The following is a 15,867-nucleotide window of genomic DNA, read 5'->3' as shown; positions in this document are numbered from 1 at the left end:
GCCTCCTTTACTAACCCCTGTCTCCCAGTGCCCGACTGCTGCCTGCCTTCTAGAAAAGACTCCATGCCCGTGGCTAGGAAGGGCCCACCTGGATAAAATGGTCCACGGGCTGATTTCGGTGTAGTTGTCAAGGCCCCATGGAGGTCATCTTAAGGTTTCTTTCAGAGCAGATAAGGGAGCTGCAGAGCTCCAAGTCAGGATTTAGGGGGAGGGGCCGGAGAAAATGCCACGGGAGCTGGCAGGGGACCAGATGGGAGTGGCGGGGAGTTCCTGACGAACCAGCGTGGATGTCCGTGGGCACCCGGGCCACGGCCTTGGAATAGGCCTACCCGGGGCGACAGCCAGCTGTCCTCCTGCAGAGACAGTGCAGTGACACAGGTGGCCGTTTGGCTTGCAGATGCTTCAGGACTGCCCCAAGGCCCGCCGGGAGGTCGAGCTGCACTGGAGGGCTTCCCAGTGCCCACACATCGTGCGGATCGTCGATGTCTATGAGAACCTGTACGCGGGGAGGAAGTGCCTGCTCATTGTCATGGAATGGTATGCACCCGTGCCCATTCTGCCCCTTGCCCAGCCTGTCCCCGCCTCCACTCAGGCCCCTCACCCTCCAGGCACTGCCCAGGCCTGGACCCACAGCTTCAGACATAAATGCTTCATTTCTTTTGGCGGGCGGTGGGGAGGGGTGGTGGGAATTTGTACCCGTCGGATCTGACTGTGGCTTTGTTTCAGTCTGGATGGCGGAGAGCTCTTTAGCCGAATCCAGGACCGGGGAGACCAAGCGTTCACAGAAAGAGGTAGAAAGGGTCTGTTGTGGGGACGGGCCTTGGCAGGCAGGGGTGTGGGAAGGGGGCCTCTGCAGCGCCTGCTCTCTAGGAGAGATGCCGAGGCCCACGGCCTCCTCCAGCTTGTTGCCGAGGCTGGCATCCGCAGCTGAAACGTGACCGCTCCCCATTTCTTGGTTTCTAGGGTGGGTGGTGGACTTAGGGAGTCTGGGGCTGCACTGGGGGGCGGGGGGCGGGGTTTCAAGCCCGACAATGCATCTTGTGACCTTCTTTCTCTCTCCCACCTCTCACGGCTACAGAAGCGTCAGAAATCATGAAGAGCATCGGTGAGGCCATCCAGTATCTGCACTCAATCAACATTGCCCATCGGGATGTCAAGGTACCAGCCGTTTATTGCCACCCCTCCCCCTGACTGAGTGTCGCGGAGGGCTGCGGCCGTGGGACCGCGGTGACCCTGGGAAGGTTTGTCCTTCCCAGGAGTGTCCTACAGCCTTGCTGCCTGGCTCCTGAGGGCACAGTAGGGCAGGGTGCCATTCTCTGCCCCACGGGGCCTGCCCGCTCTGGGCACACCCCCAAACCCAGGAGCAAAGCCGCCTGTGGCTGTGCCCAGCCCTGTGGTCCTCACCTTTGGTTTCTGTGTCCCTGTGGTGTTTGCTCGTGGTTGTCTGTGTTAGTCTCCTGTCTCCAAGCACGCTGTAAGTTCTCAGAAGGCAGACCCCTGGTCGTGTATACCCGCCTGATTGTTGATGACTGTTGAATGGAGAAGGGAAGACAGGAACGTCACCCTTCTGATTCTCATAGCCCCTCAGAGGCTCAGCAGAGTTGCTGTTTCTCTGTCTCTCTCTCTCTCTGTAGCCTGAGAATCTCCTATACACCTCCAAAAGGCCCAATGCCATTCTGAAACTCACCGATTTTGGCTTTGCCAAGGAAACCACCAGCCACAATTCTTTGACCACTCCTTGTTATACGCCGTACTATGTGGGTAAGTCCCAAGGAGGCCTGGGGCGCCCATCTGTCCCCAGGGCTGCTCTCACACCCTCCCTCCAGCTCTCGGTGCCACCGGTCCTGGGAGAATCATGTCCTCTGACCCTTTCCGGAGCTGGTTCTGATGTGACCTGACCACAAGTAGGGCTCGTCAGAGTGAAGCTGGGGTTGAGGCCTTATGGGAAATTTTCTGAGAGTATAGGCAGGATTTTGTGCCCACGTGTAATTTCCCCAAGAAGGTCGGTCCTTGCCATCAGATTCCCAGTGGAGTCTGGGACACAGATTTGGTTCTGGGGCCCCAGCTGACTGGCACAGAATAAACTCTCCGAACGTGTTTGTTGAATTAAATGGACAGCGTGAGTTGACAAGGCTGTTCAGTTCAGGAATTGTTTCGGTCTCAAGACTCTAGCCCCAGGGCTCCTCTTGGAGGAGGGTCTGTTCCCTATCCCCAATCCCAGCACTGGGTGATGGCTGCTCCCCCCCCTCCCACCCCCAGCTCCAGGACCATCATGAGGGGCTGAAGGGCTGGGAGGGAGAACATGTTCCACAGAGAAATGGGAGATAGCACAGTGCTCCAAGGGCCAGACCCAACCACAGGGACCTTTGGTTTGCAGCTCCGGAAGTGCTGGGTCCAGAGAAGTATGACAAGTCCTGTGACATGTGGTCCTTGGGTGTCATCATGTACATCCTGTGAGTGTGCCAGGGAGGGCGTGGGGGGTGGGGGGTGCCGGGCTGGGGCAGTGGGGTGGAAGGAGGCCCGTACCTCTCTGGGACAAGAGGAAGGAGCGAAGGTCAGCGTCCCCTTCTGGATGGGGTTTCCCTGGGAATCCCCAGCATGTCTTCTTCTCTCAATGCTTATTGGATTCTGGTAGCCAAGTGGTGGCTATAAACTGATAAATGGGCAGGAAAATGTGCTTTAGATACTCCGCATGCTGGAGTTCTGGGCCCTGGTCATGACTTCATACGTTGTGCCCGAATCAATGAGTTCCAATTTCTCTGTGACCTTGGCAAGAAGAAGCCCGTTTCTCAGCCTGTTCCTGGTGCAAGGCCCCCTACGTAATACCAGCTCTATCCCTCTCTTCCTGCGTCGTGGTTTAGGCTGTGTGGGTATCCCCCCTTCTACTCCAACCATGGTCTTGCCATCTCTCCGGGCATGAAGACTCGCATCCGAATGGGCCAGTATGAATTTCCCAACCCAGAATGGTCCGAAGTGTCAGAGGAAGGTAAAGACCCCAGGCCGGCACGTGCGCGTGTGTGCATGTAGGTGTCCCGCTCGTGGGGGTGGTGTGGCAGCGGGTCTGTACCTGTGCTTGTGCCCGCTGGGTACATCCTGTCTGTGTGAAGGGCCTGGCACAGGGCCAGGGCCGTGGGGCCACACGTAACCTATCAGGTGGTACAGGCGTCATGCCCTCAGCAGCTCCTTGGGCAGTCTGCCTCCATGCAACACCCCCACCCCCGAATCTGGGTTCACCTTGCAAACTTTGGGAAGAGGCAGAAGAGGGAGAGTGGCCCCTGAACTGTCTCTGTCCCCCGCCCCTCCCCCCAGTGAAGATGCTTATCCGGAACCTGCTGAAAACAGAGCCCACGCAGAGGATGACCATCACGGAGTTTATGAACCACCCCTGGATCATGGTAAGCCTGGTAGAGGCCGGAGAGACCTGGGTCCATGGGAACCGTCCCTCAGGGTGAGGGTTCAGCCACCACTGTGCCCCACCCCAGGCTGTCGCTTAAATTCCTTTTCTCCCCATCAGCAATCCACAAAGGTCCCTCAGACCCCACTGCACACCAGCCGGGTCCTGAAGGAGGACAAGGAGCGGTGGGAGGATGTCAAGGTGAGGGAAGCCCTGGCTGCGAGGGGCTGGGGGAGGCGGCTCGCCAGGGGTGCCCAGGCGTGGGTGGGGGAGTTTGGGTCTGCGCTCGCTCACCCCGGGGATCTGTGTTAAAACAAGAGCAGTGACTCTGGGCCACTTCCCCGGCCAGGCTGCGGGCCGGGGACTCTGCTTTTATTCCCACTAAGCCCACCGCTCACTAAAGGGACCCCAAAGGCTACTACTCAGGGTCACGCAGCTAGTGACAGGCTGGAGCTCACGGGACTCCTGGTCCTCTTCTTGCCTTCCTGCGGGGTTGTTGGAGGGCTCGGGGAGAGCAGCAGGATGCCGTGGCCAGGCTCCGGTGACCCACGCCGGGGCCCAGGCCGCTGTCGGCCCTGGACCCACTAACTAAGCAGCCTGTCCTCTCTGCTCCCACCTCCCGTCGCCCTCCCCCTGCCCTCGTGTCTCTTGTCTCCCGTGTCTCCCCCTCGGTGAAACCCTCCCCTCCCCAGGAGGAGATGACCAGTGCCTTGGCCACAATGCGCGTCGACTACGAGCAGATCAAGATAAAAAAGATTGAAGATGCATCCAATCCTCTCCTTCTGAAGAGGCGAAAGAAAGCTCGGGCCCTGGAGGCCGCGGCCCTCGCTCACTGAGCCTCTGAGCCCATCCCACTGCACGGCAGGGCAAGCAATAACTCTCGACCTGGATATATTTTTTAAACGAAGAGACACAGAACTGTCCCGTTTCCGCCTCCCCTCCTCCTCGGCGGCATGGAGTCCGGAGCCCCATCAGAGGCTGAATCCTGCCTTTGGTTCCAAACGAACGGCCACCTCAGAGACGGGGAGGCCGGGAGGTTGGGGGTGGTGTGGAGAGAGAAGGGAGCAAGATGCTCTTGAACCCGTGCTCATTTTGCAATTCTGTCAGTAATTTGACTTAGAATTTTTATGAAACTTCTTTTATTGTTCCTTGCCCCACTCTGCCCTCCTGTTCCCCAAACCCCTTCCTCTGGACGTGCAAGGGTTTGGGGTTTGTTAAAGGGTATTTGTGGAAACTGTTCTAGGGAGTGTCGCTGTGTGGTCCCACTGCCCTCTCCTTCCCCACTACAGCCTGAGGTCCCTGCTGGCCGAGGCATTCTGGAAGCTCAAAGCCATGCAGGGCCGGGGCTGGGATGCCACCCACCTCCGCTGGAGCCCTCAGACGTGTGCCAGACGCACAGAGGCGAGTGTGAGTGTGTGTGTGTGTGTGTGTGTGTGTGTGTGTGTGTGTGTGTGTGTGTGCACATGTGTATGTGTGCCCGGATCTGTGTCTGGGACTGCATTTGAGGGGCCAGGGGCAGGCAGGGCTGCAGAGGGAGGGGCCCTGCTGTGGCTCAAGAGCCTTCACCCTCCCTGGGCCTGCCGTGCCCATGTCGGGTCTGCCGAAGTGCCTGAGAAGCCTATCCAGATTCTGGGCCAGGCCCTCCGTGGCCTGCCCGTTAGCCGGTTCTGGGAGGCAAAGAGGAGTGACTTAGGCACTGGCACAACAATCAGGAAGACTGGACCACCCCCCGTCCTCACCCCCTGCTCCCTAGTTAGTGCTGGTCCTCGTCCTCTGAGGCGCTTAGCTTCCAAGTGGCCTCTCCACTTCTCCTTCCTGCCATTCTTAACCCATTCTTGTTTAGTTTTCCTACATTTTTAGCCACTTCTTAACAGGCCTCCCTCTGCCCGCGTGGGTGAGCCTGGGCAGTCTAGAAGTGATACACAGCTTCTGCGTTCTGCTGTCTCTCTCCTGGGCTCTGGAGGCATTGGCGAGCCACCCCGTGCGGGCAAAGGCAACACCACTCAAGTGCTGTTGTGTGTTGAGGGGGGGGATCCTTCACACCAAAGATGTCCCGGCTCTGCCCCCCCCCGCCCCGTCCCCACTGGCCACTTTCCCTACCCCAAACGGCTCAGCTTCACGTATCCAGGCCAGTGAGGGGAGGGTGGGGAGGGCCCTCCCCCAGTGTTAATGAGCAACCTGGGGAGACGTCCTCCGTGCCATGGTCTTCAGGGCTGTAATCCTTCAGCTTTCATCTCCCTCAGGGGCAAGGTGGTGGAGGAGCCCCCTGGCTCTTCTCTGGGCACAGGGGAAGGCCCTTCTCGGAGGGCCTGCAGCGCCTCCCTGTCTCTGATGGTGTGTCCAGCACTCAGATTGTTGTAAACTATTGATGTTTTGTATGAGCGAAACTGTCTTTACTAAACAGATTTAATAGTTGAAAGGTTTCCTTGCTCTTCCTTCATGGGACTCAGCCCTTCTACCCCACTCCCCCCATTTCTCTTCTTCCCACAGATGGAGATGGTTCTGTATGTTGGGAGGGCAGAGTCTGGGTGTCCTGGCAGGGGAGAGGACAGGAGGGCCTCCGGGGTGAGTGGGAGCCAGCACCTGTCCCGTCCAGGGTCTGGCCAGGATGTGTCTGGTGTAGGGGCATGAATGCTGCTGTCCTTTATAGCAGCGTGGGGTGGCAATAAGGGGTGGGGGGCCCATGCTCTTTTGCCAAATACTGAATCAGGAGTGAAGCTGTTTCTCAGTACTTGAATCTTTGACCTGTTTAGCCAGGTGCTGGCCTCCTCAGCCTGAGGGGCCCTGCTGGCCTGGGATGGAAGGAACTGGTTTCAAACCCTGGGAGAGACCAGGGGAGCAGGTTGGTGTAGTTCCTGAAAGTTCCAGCAGGGGACGATAGGGGTTAGGCTTAAACCAAAATACTCTACAGTGACCTGGAAGAGCCCTCCGTGTTCACAGGACCCAATTTCCGCCAGTTCACGGATGAAACTAGCAAGGCCCAGAGGTGGGATGTTTGGGGTCACACCACGGATTGGCTTGCAGTAGGGCCTAAGGTAGAAACTGGTCTACTGACCCCATTGCTCTTTCAGGAAAGGAAAGGAAAAATAGTGCACCCGAGTAGTTAACTTCACATTTTCTCACGTGGTCCTCAGAGCTGACTGGGGAGAAACGCAGGGCAGGGTGGTTACCCCTGCTTCACGATGAGGGAACTGACGGAGGGCGCAAGAATGTACTGGAGCTCACACGGCTACCTGGTTTGGACTAGAACTCCGGATCCAAAGGCCTGGGGCGGGTGTTTTCCATCCTCACACCTGACTGTGGCTGGAGGAGGGGCCTGCTTATCCCCTCAGTCATTAGCAGGATCACAGCTCCACTGCTCAGGCTGGTGGGCTTAGGCAGGGCAGCCCCTATTGACCCCCGACCTCCACTTTATACCCCCTGCATGGATTGTTGAGGCTAGTTCCTAGCTTGAGACACCACTCAGTGTTCTAGAAACCACCGCTCAGGTGAACCGTCATGAGCTTTTGTGTTCAGAGAAACCCAGTTGTGTTCTCTGCGTTGACACAAGTGTCAGAAGTGACGAGAACTCGGGGGAAGGGCAGCCGAGGGCAGATAGGAGGGGAGCCAGGGTGAGAGGGCACAAGGGCATGGTCAGAGCTCCATTGTCTTTGGAGGCCGTATCCCTTTTCTGTTGAGTCCTTGATGCATTCCATGGCTTAAAACGGCACAGATGTAATATCTTACAGGTCACTGGTCCGATAGGGTCTCACTGGGCTAGAATCAAGGTCTCAGCACAGCTATATTCCTTTCTGGAGGCTCTAGAAGATTCCATTGCCTTGCCTTTTCCAGCTTCAAAAGGCTTCTGCGTTCCTTGGCTAGTGACTTTTTTCTCCCTTCTTCAAAGCCAGCGACATCACATCCCTCCGATGCTTCTGTTGTCCCCGCTTTGACCTGCACTCTTACTGACCTGTGTGATGAGACTGAGCCTACCCAGATCATCCCGGATAATCTCCCCATCACAAGGCTCTTAACCTTAATTCTATCTGCAGGGTTCTTAGGTCCAAGGATCAGGATGTGGCATCTGCAAGGCACCTGCTTTGCCACAGAGGCCTGTCCCACAGCTTTCTCATCCTCTTGTCCCCACACGTTGACACTCGTGTTTGCTGCCACTTCTGTCTGGGTCAGCCCGGCTCAGGATGCTTGTGGCCAGAGACCATCCAGCATGGAGTTGGTGTTCAGGGAGGATGGCTGGGGTGAAGGGCCCCGAGGGGCCCGGCTTCATGCATGGGGCCTGGCCATACCTTTGCACTCCTCCCCATGCCCCTGACCCACACACGGGTGGCTCTGTGACTCCTGCTAAACTCCCAGGTGGGATGGGAAAGGGAACTTTGATCTAATGACAAATGCTGGCCTTCTGGGGTGCAAAAGACAGAGCGGTGTGATTCCCGAATGCCCTCAAGTGCTGTAAGACGTAAAGAGGGTCTAAGGACTAGTCTCCAATTTACCTGAGGAAACGCAGCCTCACAGAGTAAAATGACTCTCCCCCGAGACCTCACAACGAAGCAGTGGCGAATCTCACCTGTGACTCCAGCTTCCAAGTTTAGAGTTCCTTGAAAAGAACAAATGAAACCAAATACCGCCCCCCGCGGGGGAGCCAAGAGCGAGACTGGATTCCCTTCGACTGAGTGGAATTGTTTCCTTTTGTATGAAATGGGGGTGACGTGCCTGTGTCCTGGGGCTACTGTGAGGAATTTAATGAGATCACGGATTTTAATGCTTCGTAAGGCACTAGGTGGCCTTTATGAATCCCACCGTCCAGAGGACACAGGGAGCTCTAGGTTTGGAGCAGGGTCACTGGTCTAGGCTGGGTCTATCCCGCCCTCAGCTTGAGGATGTGTGTGCCTTGGGCTGAGGAGGCAGTTGGTTTGGTAAACAATAACAGTAAATTTGGGGTTTTCCTTTGACTTGGTTGGAGACAGGAAGTGCTGTGGAGGGCTGTGAGTGACGAGTGGGTAGTGCCCGCTCAGGGTGTGAAGGAAATTCAGTTATTCAGGGGAGGAGGATGGGGTTGGTGAGGCTGGGGAAAGTGCCCGCCCTCCACAGGTAAATGTAAACAAACCTGCTGGGCACTCCCCAGCTGGGCCCCAGTGGGTGTGGGAGCAACCTTGGGGGGCAGCCTCTGTGCCCTGGGCCCCAGGAATACAGCCCCTTCCTGCCTTTGACTCTTGAAGCCCACAGTTAGGGGCTCAGCCACCCCAGGGGCGGGGCGGGAAATGGCCAAGTTTGGAAGTAGCTACTCTTCAGAAGGAGTACCAAGCTCCAGCTCTGGGGGAGCCTTCTGGCAAATTCATCTACCTTTCCCCTCCCTGCGCTCAGACCAGTGTGAAGAGAGCACCCAACGCCCTGAATCGCTAAATACCCAGGCACACACTCTTATGCACTGTGCTTTGGGAAAAACCACGTGTAGGACGCAGGTCCTACTCAGTATGCAACCTTGGGAGGCCTTGTTTTGTCCTTTCTCTGCATCCACTGGCCTGGACACATACTTTGGGGTCTGAATCTATCCATTCAAAACTGTCCCAGACAGTGAGGGCGGTCATCATCCGAGCCCAGGTGGCCCCGGGACAGCCTTTCAGCACCCCCAAAAGTTTTGGCACTGGAGGGATGAGTGAGGTCAGGTGAAGCACACCCTGAATCCTTGTCCTGCGGGCAAAGCCCTCACCTCTGCCTATCCTGGGGACAGTATCAGTCCTACCCCCACTGAGGCACGTGACGATCGCATGTGGCCTTGCCAGGACTTTGAGAAGTAGGGGCTCTATCCGTGGGTGGACAAGGGGGTGGCCTGTACTTTTGGCCTCCTCGGCTCAACCACTCTTGGAGAAGACTCCCCATGCTCCCAAAGTTAAGGTGCCACCTTCCGACTCAGCCCCTCTGGAGCACCTGCTACATGCCAGGCCCAGTGCTCAGGACTTCGGGGAGATATAGATGCGTTAGACGTGTATCCAGCCCTCGTGGACAGGTGGTTGTGGAGCTTTTCTGGGAGAGACCCTGGCGCGCCTCCTCTGAAATGCCCTTGGAGCTCGCTGTGGGAGGACAGGTTTGACCATAAACCACGAGGGAAGAGCACGAGGGTAGATTTTCCCATCAGATTTCCACTCTGGTCTCGGCAAGAGCCACATCTTTCCTTCTCTGAGTCTAGGTTCACCCCTTCCTTCCGTCTTTTGGTCTGAGCTGCTGTCTGTGTACCACTGCAGCTTGACCTTTGACCCCCACCGGTCTGTCTGCGGGGGAAGTCTGATTTCCTCCCCCCTCGGCGTTTTTCTGCCCCTTTTCTCTTCCGCGCCCCTCCAACTTGGATTCCTCTCATTTACTGTGGTTGCTTCCCCCAAACCAGAATTTGGGAACAGAGCCCCACTGGGATTTCCCCTCTGTTCTCCATTAACTTTTAAAGAAGCCTTAAACTTAGATCATTTTTAGTTACCCATTTTACAAGTCGTTATAAAAACAGGCTAATGTGACTTGTAATTGGGGGCCCCTCTTGGGAAACTGGGAGCAGTGGTTGTCGAGGGTTTCCTTGCTCCTCTCTGTCACTAAAAAGCCAGAGCTCCAATTTTAATGTACCTAAGCTTCCACACTTTTTGTTTTTCACACACCAACATCACAAACCTAGGGTTACCTCGGAATGTACAACCACCCTCTGGCGGTGGGCGGGGGGGGGGGGGCGCATATTTGTTGCTCTGGGGGAAAACGACTACCCAGAGCCTCTGGCCAGGAAGTCTTGGCTGTGAAGCCTGCAGGATCTCAGGTGGGGAGGGGTGAGTGGGGCTGGGCTGTCGGAACCTGTGTGTGGTAAGTCGTTTTTTAGGGGCCTGGGCTGCCATGCAAATGCATTTGTTTGCATAACTTTCTTGCTCCGTGGGACAGTGAAGTTTCCTACTCCTCGCGACACCTCTGCCAGGATTTGCAAGGGAAATGCTGGACTGGCTTTCCCCCTTCACTCTCCCCCTCCAGGAGCCTTGTCCTCCCCCTGGGTTCTGTTTCAGTCCCTCTGGCTCAGTGTGACCAAATACCGGTCTTAACCTTCCGGATCCTGGGAGAGCGGCGTTTCTGGGGCCCCGAGATGCACAGTTATCTACAGAGGTTATGCAAATGAGTCCCCGGGGTTGGGTGGCTCTGGCCCAAGTCCAAGCCAGTGGAGAGCTGAGGCCGCTGGTGTCTGAGAGCGAGTGAAACGTACTCGCAGTCCTTCCTCAGTCCAGGCAGCTGGGGGATCTTGTTCCTCAAAGAACTCCAGCCTCCAGGGGCTATGAGGCCTCAAGTTTCAGAATGAGCTGAGTTCTCCCAGCCCTCCCCCTCTGATTTGGAGACCTGTGGTTCCAAATACACCAGTCAGAGGTTTGCTTTTCAAAGAAACCACGATCTCCTCTAAGTCTGAGCCCCAGACCTCGGTTTAGGTGTGCCTACAGCCTGTGGTACAGGGAGACCTGGTTTTTTGCAGTAAGACCCAGAAGGGCCTATGGTTTTCTGGCACTCAGCTATCTCCCTTTTCAGGTCAGAAACCTCTTCTAAGTAATGGTCCTCATTCATAGTGAGACTCTGACCCTATTGGCTGCACCCACAGCCGCCCCACCGGGGCTGAAGGCAGGAGGGGACAGGCCATTCTCTGAGCCAGTCTGCAAGGAAGAGTAAAGGATGAGAAATCAGCCTGACCTGCTTATTCCAAGTTCTGAAAACGGCAGCTGACCCCACATAGGTGCTGGGGATCTGTCGGGTGGATGAATGCATCCACAGAACGATCAACACAAGTAATTTTAGTAATTCGAACAGCAAAGAAATTACATGCACGTGTAATTGTGTATGCATTCAGAGTGAAATGTGAAAGTTGGTTACAACCTCTCTCCCCACCCAACCACGCCAGCTCCCTCTCCAGAAATAACTTCATTCAACAGCTCGGTTTGATTTTGATTTTATCCAGCCTTCCCAAAATTTCTATTAATCTATCTACATACATATATATCCTTATAAACACAGATGAGGAATTTCTTTGAGGGCTATCACAAGGGCACATGGAATCATTAGGTATGTTCTACAACTCGCTTTTTTTTTAAAAAATTGTGAAATACCCGTACCATAAAATACCCCATCTCCACCGCTTTTTAAGTGTCGAGTTAAATAGCATTAAGTATATTCACATTGTTGTACATCCCGTCTCCAGAGCTTTTTCATCCCTATTAATTAACATGCAGCTTGCTTTTTTTTTTTTTTTAATTTTTTTTTTCAACGTTTTTTATTTATTTTGGGACAGAGAGAGACAGAGCATGAACGGGGGAGGGTCAGAGAGAGAGGGAGACACAGAATCGGAAACAGGCTCCAGGCTCCGAGCCATCAGCCCAGAGCCTGACGCGGGGCTCGAACTCACCGCGAGATCGTGACCTGGCTGAAGTCGGAGGCTTAACCGACTGTGCCACCCAGGCGCCCCTTCATGCAGCTTGCTTTTTAAACTTAGCCTACCTTAGTGAGGCTGGACTCAGAACCATCGAATTCTTTTTTTTTTTTTTTTCCAATATTTTAAAGTTTTCTTTCTTTACTTTTTGAGTAATCTCTACACCCAACGTGGAGCTAAAACTCACAGTCTCAAGATCAAGGGTCGTGTGCTCTACCAACTGAGCCAGCCAGGGGCCCCAGAACCCTTACAACACCTATAGAGTATGCCATAGTAGAGATAAGCCACAATTTATTTAACTATCTGCTGATGGTGGGCAGACGTTTCATTTGTTGCCTTTTTTTTTAAACTATTAGTATTAATGTTGCAAACATCTTGTACAACATCTCTGTGAACATGTGTGAGGGTTTCTGTAGGATAAATTCCTAGAAGTGCAAGTTAGGTCAAAGGATACGTACATTTTATGTTTTGGTAGGCATTCCCAAAAAGACACTGTCAATTTATGAATCAATGCATTTTGCATGTTGCTTGCTGAATGACAGGGCCATGAATGACTTTGCTGTCAGCAGTGGGGCAATCTGGGGATAGAATAAGTCAGCTGAGATTAAGAGGGTATTTGAAGCACTTCCCAAAACATAGATATATACCCTCGGCTGCACTGTGGGCGACTGGAAGAATCAGATGTGGAGGGGCAAGGGGGATTCCTTCAGCCTCTCCCCACATCGGTGGCTCTGCTCGCCCAGTTACAGATATTTGCATCTATTTTGGGTGTACAGGCAGAATGCCTCAAAAACAAATCTGAGGTTCAGCCTTACTCAGCTGGTGTTTGGTCTTGAGCATGTTACTTGATCGGCTCCCCAGACTGGGAAGCCCCTGGTGGGAACACCATGGAGAGGACGGTGTGCGAATGACTTTGACACAAGGCAGACTGGCAGGTGCCGTAAGCGAGGCCCTGAGTGCCATGGGAGCTTCCAGGAGAGGGCTCTCTCTGGTTAGGGACAAAGGCACATGCTGAAGAAGGTGACTCAGGCTCAGAGTTCTAGGTGTTGGGGCAGACACAGGAGACTTGCAAGCAGTTTTTCTTACTAGGCAAGAGCTCAACCATATTACCCCCAGAAACCTTTATGGGACACTCATGGTGTGCCCAGCCCTCCACTGATTATGGAGTCTGAGGAATCAGGTTTGGGATGCGGTGGTCAATAGCTCAGATGCACACTGTGCAGGAGAGAGCTTTGGAGTTAACTAAACTGGGTTCAAAGTATGTTCAGGTGACTTGACTTTATGGAGCCTCAGTTTATCAACCAGTACAATGGGGATAATAATTGCGGCACTCCACAAAAGTCCTTAATAATACTTAAAACAATACGTATTCGTTATGAGGATGGGCCTCATGGTCCTCCAATTACAGCATAACCAACTGAAGGGCCCCAGCTGCTGTGCTCTGAAATCCACTGTTGCATCTATGCTCAGGCCATGTTTCCCTCCATCTGCCCCAGCCATGACTGGGCCCAGCAGGGAGGCCAAGGTACCCCAGTTCCTGGGGAAACCGGGACTCTAGTGATGGCTGGTTTTGGTTTGAGGATTCTCTGGCAACTCTGGGGGAACTTCTTTAGACCGCACATCCAACTTCCTCTCCTTTGCTCCTCCTTGGGGTCAGCCATCGTCTGATGGCTCTCCCAGCTTGGCCAGGCTCCCCCCATGTTTTTGTCTCATGAATACATTTCTCCTAAGCAAACCCCTTGCACGTTCAATCTCATTCTCGCAGCTCCTTCTCAGAGGACCCAGACTAACACCATGATATCACTTACCTCATGGAAATGATGCCTGGCACATAGTTAGCACTCATTGTTACCCTCTATTGCAGGTCGTAGTCCTGTTATTGTATCAATGGTGTGAGTGGATTGATTTTAACTAGAGGAGAGTAAAGGTGACCTACACTGCGTGGCTTTGGGTTGACCCAGGAGGCCGCTGTATCGGCTGCTGCAGGGATGTTTGGGCCAGTGGGTTTGTGGCTCTGTGACCTAGCAGAGAGGACCCCCACTCACGTTGGGACGGGGAGTAGCTGGGTGTGTCACTGGAGGGCGTTAGTGGCCGGCAGAGTTGGGGGCCGCGGGGTGATGATGGGAAGGCAGTGTGCCTTCAAGTGAAACAGGGGCCATGGGAAGTGAGGGTGACTCACAGGGTTTCTCTCGAAACTCCCAAGCCCATGGCATCTAGAATGTGCCGAAAGTGGGGCCCGCCAGCCCAGCCTCGCCCCGGTTCTAAGAATGTGTACCTTCTCTCCCCTCCCACAGTTGCCAAAATTAATCAGGCCCCCGATTTCAGCGGTATTATTCTCATAAGAATTTGGCGAAGAAAACCACTGGGTCATACCCCCTCACAGGAGGCCGCAGAGATCAGGGCTGATTGGGAGGAAACGTGAGAGCCGTTATCTCTAGTCTGGGTTTCTGAACCCGGTCCTCCCTGCTCACTCTTGCAGAAAAGACCCAGTTGCAGTGATGTGGGTCAGGCTTGCCGGGTGGGGTAGGCTGGAGCCCTGCACTCCTGTAGGCCCAGACCACGTTGTGCCCCTTCCGCGTGCGGGCTGAGGCCACCGACTTCTGTGAGCCTCCACCCCCATTAGCAAATGGTGGCAGGAGAGCATCTCCATCACGGCGCTTCTGTGACAGTTAACCAGCTAATCAGTGAAAACCCTTAGCCCAGTTCCTGGCACATAGCGAATGTAAACCAGGTGAAGACACTGCTCAGTCCTGTTCAGAGACCTCTGGTCCCCTTTGTGGACTGTCCCTTCTCTTTCCCTTTTTTTTAAGTGTTTATTTTTGAGAGAGGGAAAGGGAGAGAGAGAGAGAGAGAGCGAGCGAGAGAGACGAGTGTGGGCAGGGGAGGGACAGAGAGAGAGAGGAGACACAGAATCCAAAGCAGGTTCCAGGCTCCAAGTTGTCAGCACAGAGCCTGAGGGGCTCGAACTCAGGAACCATGAGATCATGACCTAAGCCGAAGTTGGACACTTCGCCGACTGAGCCACCCAGACATCCCTCTTTTCTTCTGAATTCTGACCTCCAACAACCCTATACGGTTAGTGGTATTATTATTCCCATTTTATAGATTTGTAAACTGAGGTCAGCTTAAGTACCTTGAAAACAATCTCTTGTGATATAGGACCCCAATGTAGCCTGTTGGGACACTTCCCAGAGGCAAAGAGGAGGCAGTGAAAGCAACTGAGGCCAAATTTAGAAGCCTACAGCATTCATGGACCTGGAAGGGCAGCACCACATAGGCCATTCCCCCCTGTCCCCACGCCCCCAAGATGGAACACTCCTCCTTCAGATATCTGCACAATTCATTTCCTTTATGTTCTGTGTATCACTTTTTCTATGATGCCTCTAGCCTTACTGCTCTATTTAAAACTATAGTCTTTCCTCCTACACCCCACCCCTCACTCTTCCTCTCTACTCCCCTCTGTGGCCTTACATTTTGAGTCGTTTTAATTGAAATAGAATGTACACACCAAATGCTATCCTACTTCAGGTTTCCCCCCCAAAGATCTGATCCCCTTCTAGAAACCTGTGGAACTTATTTATCGCCAGCGGAACCTAAGCTCCACGGGCGCAGAGATCTGAGTCTGCTTTATTCGCGGACTCATCGCCGGTGCCTGGCACACAGTAGGCCCTCAGATGCTTGTGAGATGTTGGTGGGAACCTAGCAGCATCCAGTACTCCAAGCAGAGAAGGAAGACACAGGAGACCCAGCCTCTGCCTGCCTGACTTGGCGGTTCCGTGCACGGTGGCAGCAGGCTGTGTATGAGTAAGTTCCAGAGGGCGTGGCCACCGCTGCAGCACGTGCTCGGGGCAGGACCGGTCCCCAGAGCTCTGAGACCCAGGCAAGGCCTCCTGGAGGACAGAGCCGGGCACCTTGATGCTTGGGACTCCCCCGTCACCTGAGACAGCGTCTCCTTCCCTGATAAAGGGGAAGCCTTCCCTCTGTCAAACCCAGATCCCTGCTGCTGCTGTTTCAACCCATTTCCTCTTGTTCTGCCCTCAGTGGGTCC

The 15,867-nt window shown here is 54.4% G+C and overlaps 1 protein-coding gene across 2 annotated transcripts in view; it reads left to right on the top strand.

Annotated features, from left to right (window-relative positions):
- The window catches only part of MAPKAPK2 (MAPK activated protein kinase 2), a 44,448-nt gene extending 38,639 nt beyond the window's left edge, over positions 1-5,809 (top strand). Inside the window, exons 2-10 of one of the 2 annotated variants that reach the window (XM_042975369.1) lie at positions 398-537; positions 727-800; positions 1,079-1,158; positions 1,635-1,761; positions 2,378-2,453; positions 2,862-2,986; positions 3,310-3,395; positions 3,515-3,595; positions 4,087-5,809. In XM_042975369.1, coding sequence (XP_042831303.1) covers positions 398-537; positions 727-800; positions 1,079-1,158; positions 1,635-1,761; positions 2,378-2,453; positions 2,862-2,986; positions 3,310-3,395; positions 3,515-3,595; positions 4,087-4,230 — 933 coding nt within the window. In that variant the 3' untranslated portion in view covers positions 4,231-5,809. The remainder of the gene's footprint in view (positions 1-397; positions 538-726; positions 801-1,078; positions 1,159-1,634; positions 1,762-2,377; positions 2,454-2,861; positions 2,987-3,309; positions 3,396-3,514; positions 3,596-4,086) is intronic. The other variant, XM_042975370.1, reaches the window with a different exon arrangement.
- The last annotated feature ends 10,058 nt before the right edge of the window (positions 5,810-15,867 follow it).

Source organism: Panthera tigris, chromosome F3, assembly GCF_018350195.1.
Source record: "Panthera tigris isolate Pti1 chromosome F3, P.tigris_Pti1_mat1.1, whole genome shotgun sequence".
In the NCBI taxonomy this organism is placed as follows: Eukaryota; Metazoa; Chordata; class Mammalia; order Carnivora; family Felidae; genus Panthera; species Panthera tigris.
The sequence above is the reverse complement of the archived record's forward strand: the minus strand, read 5'-3'. Positions and strand labels throughout refer to the sequence as shown.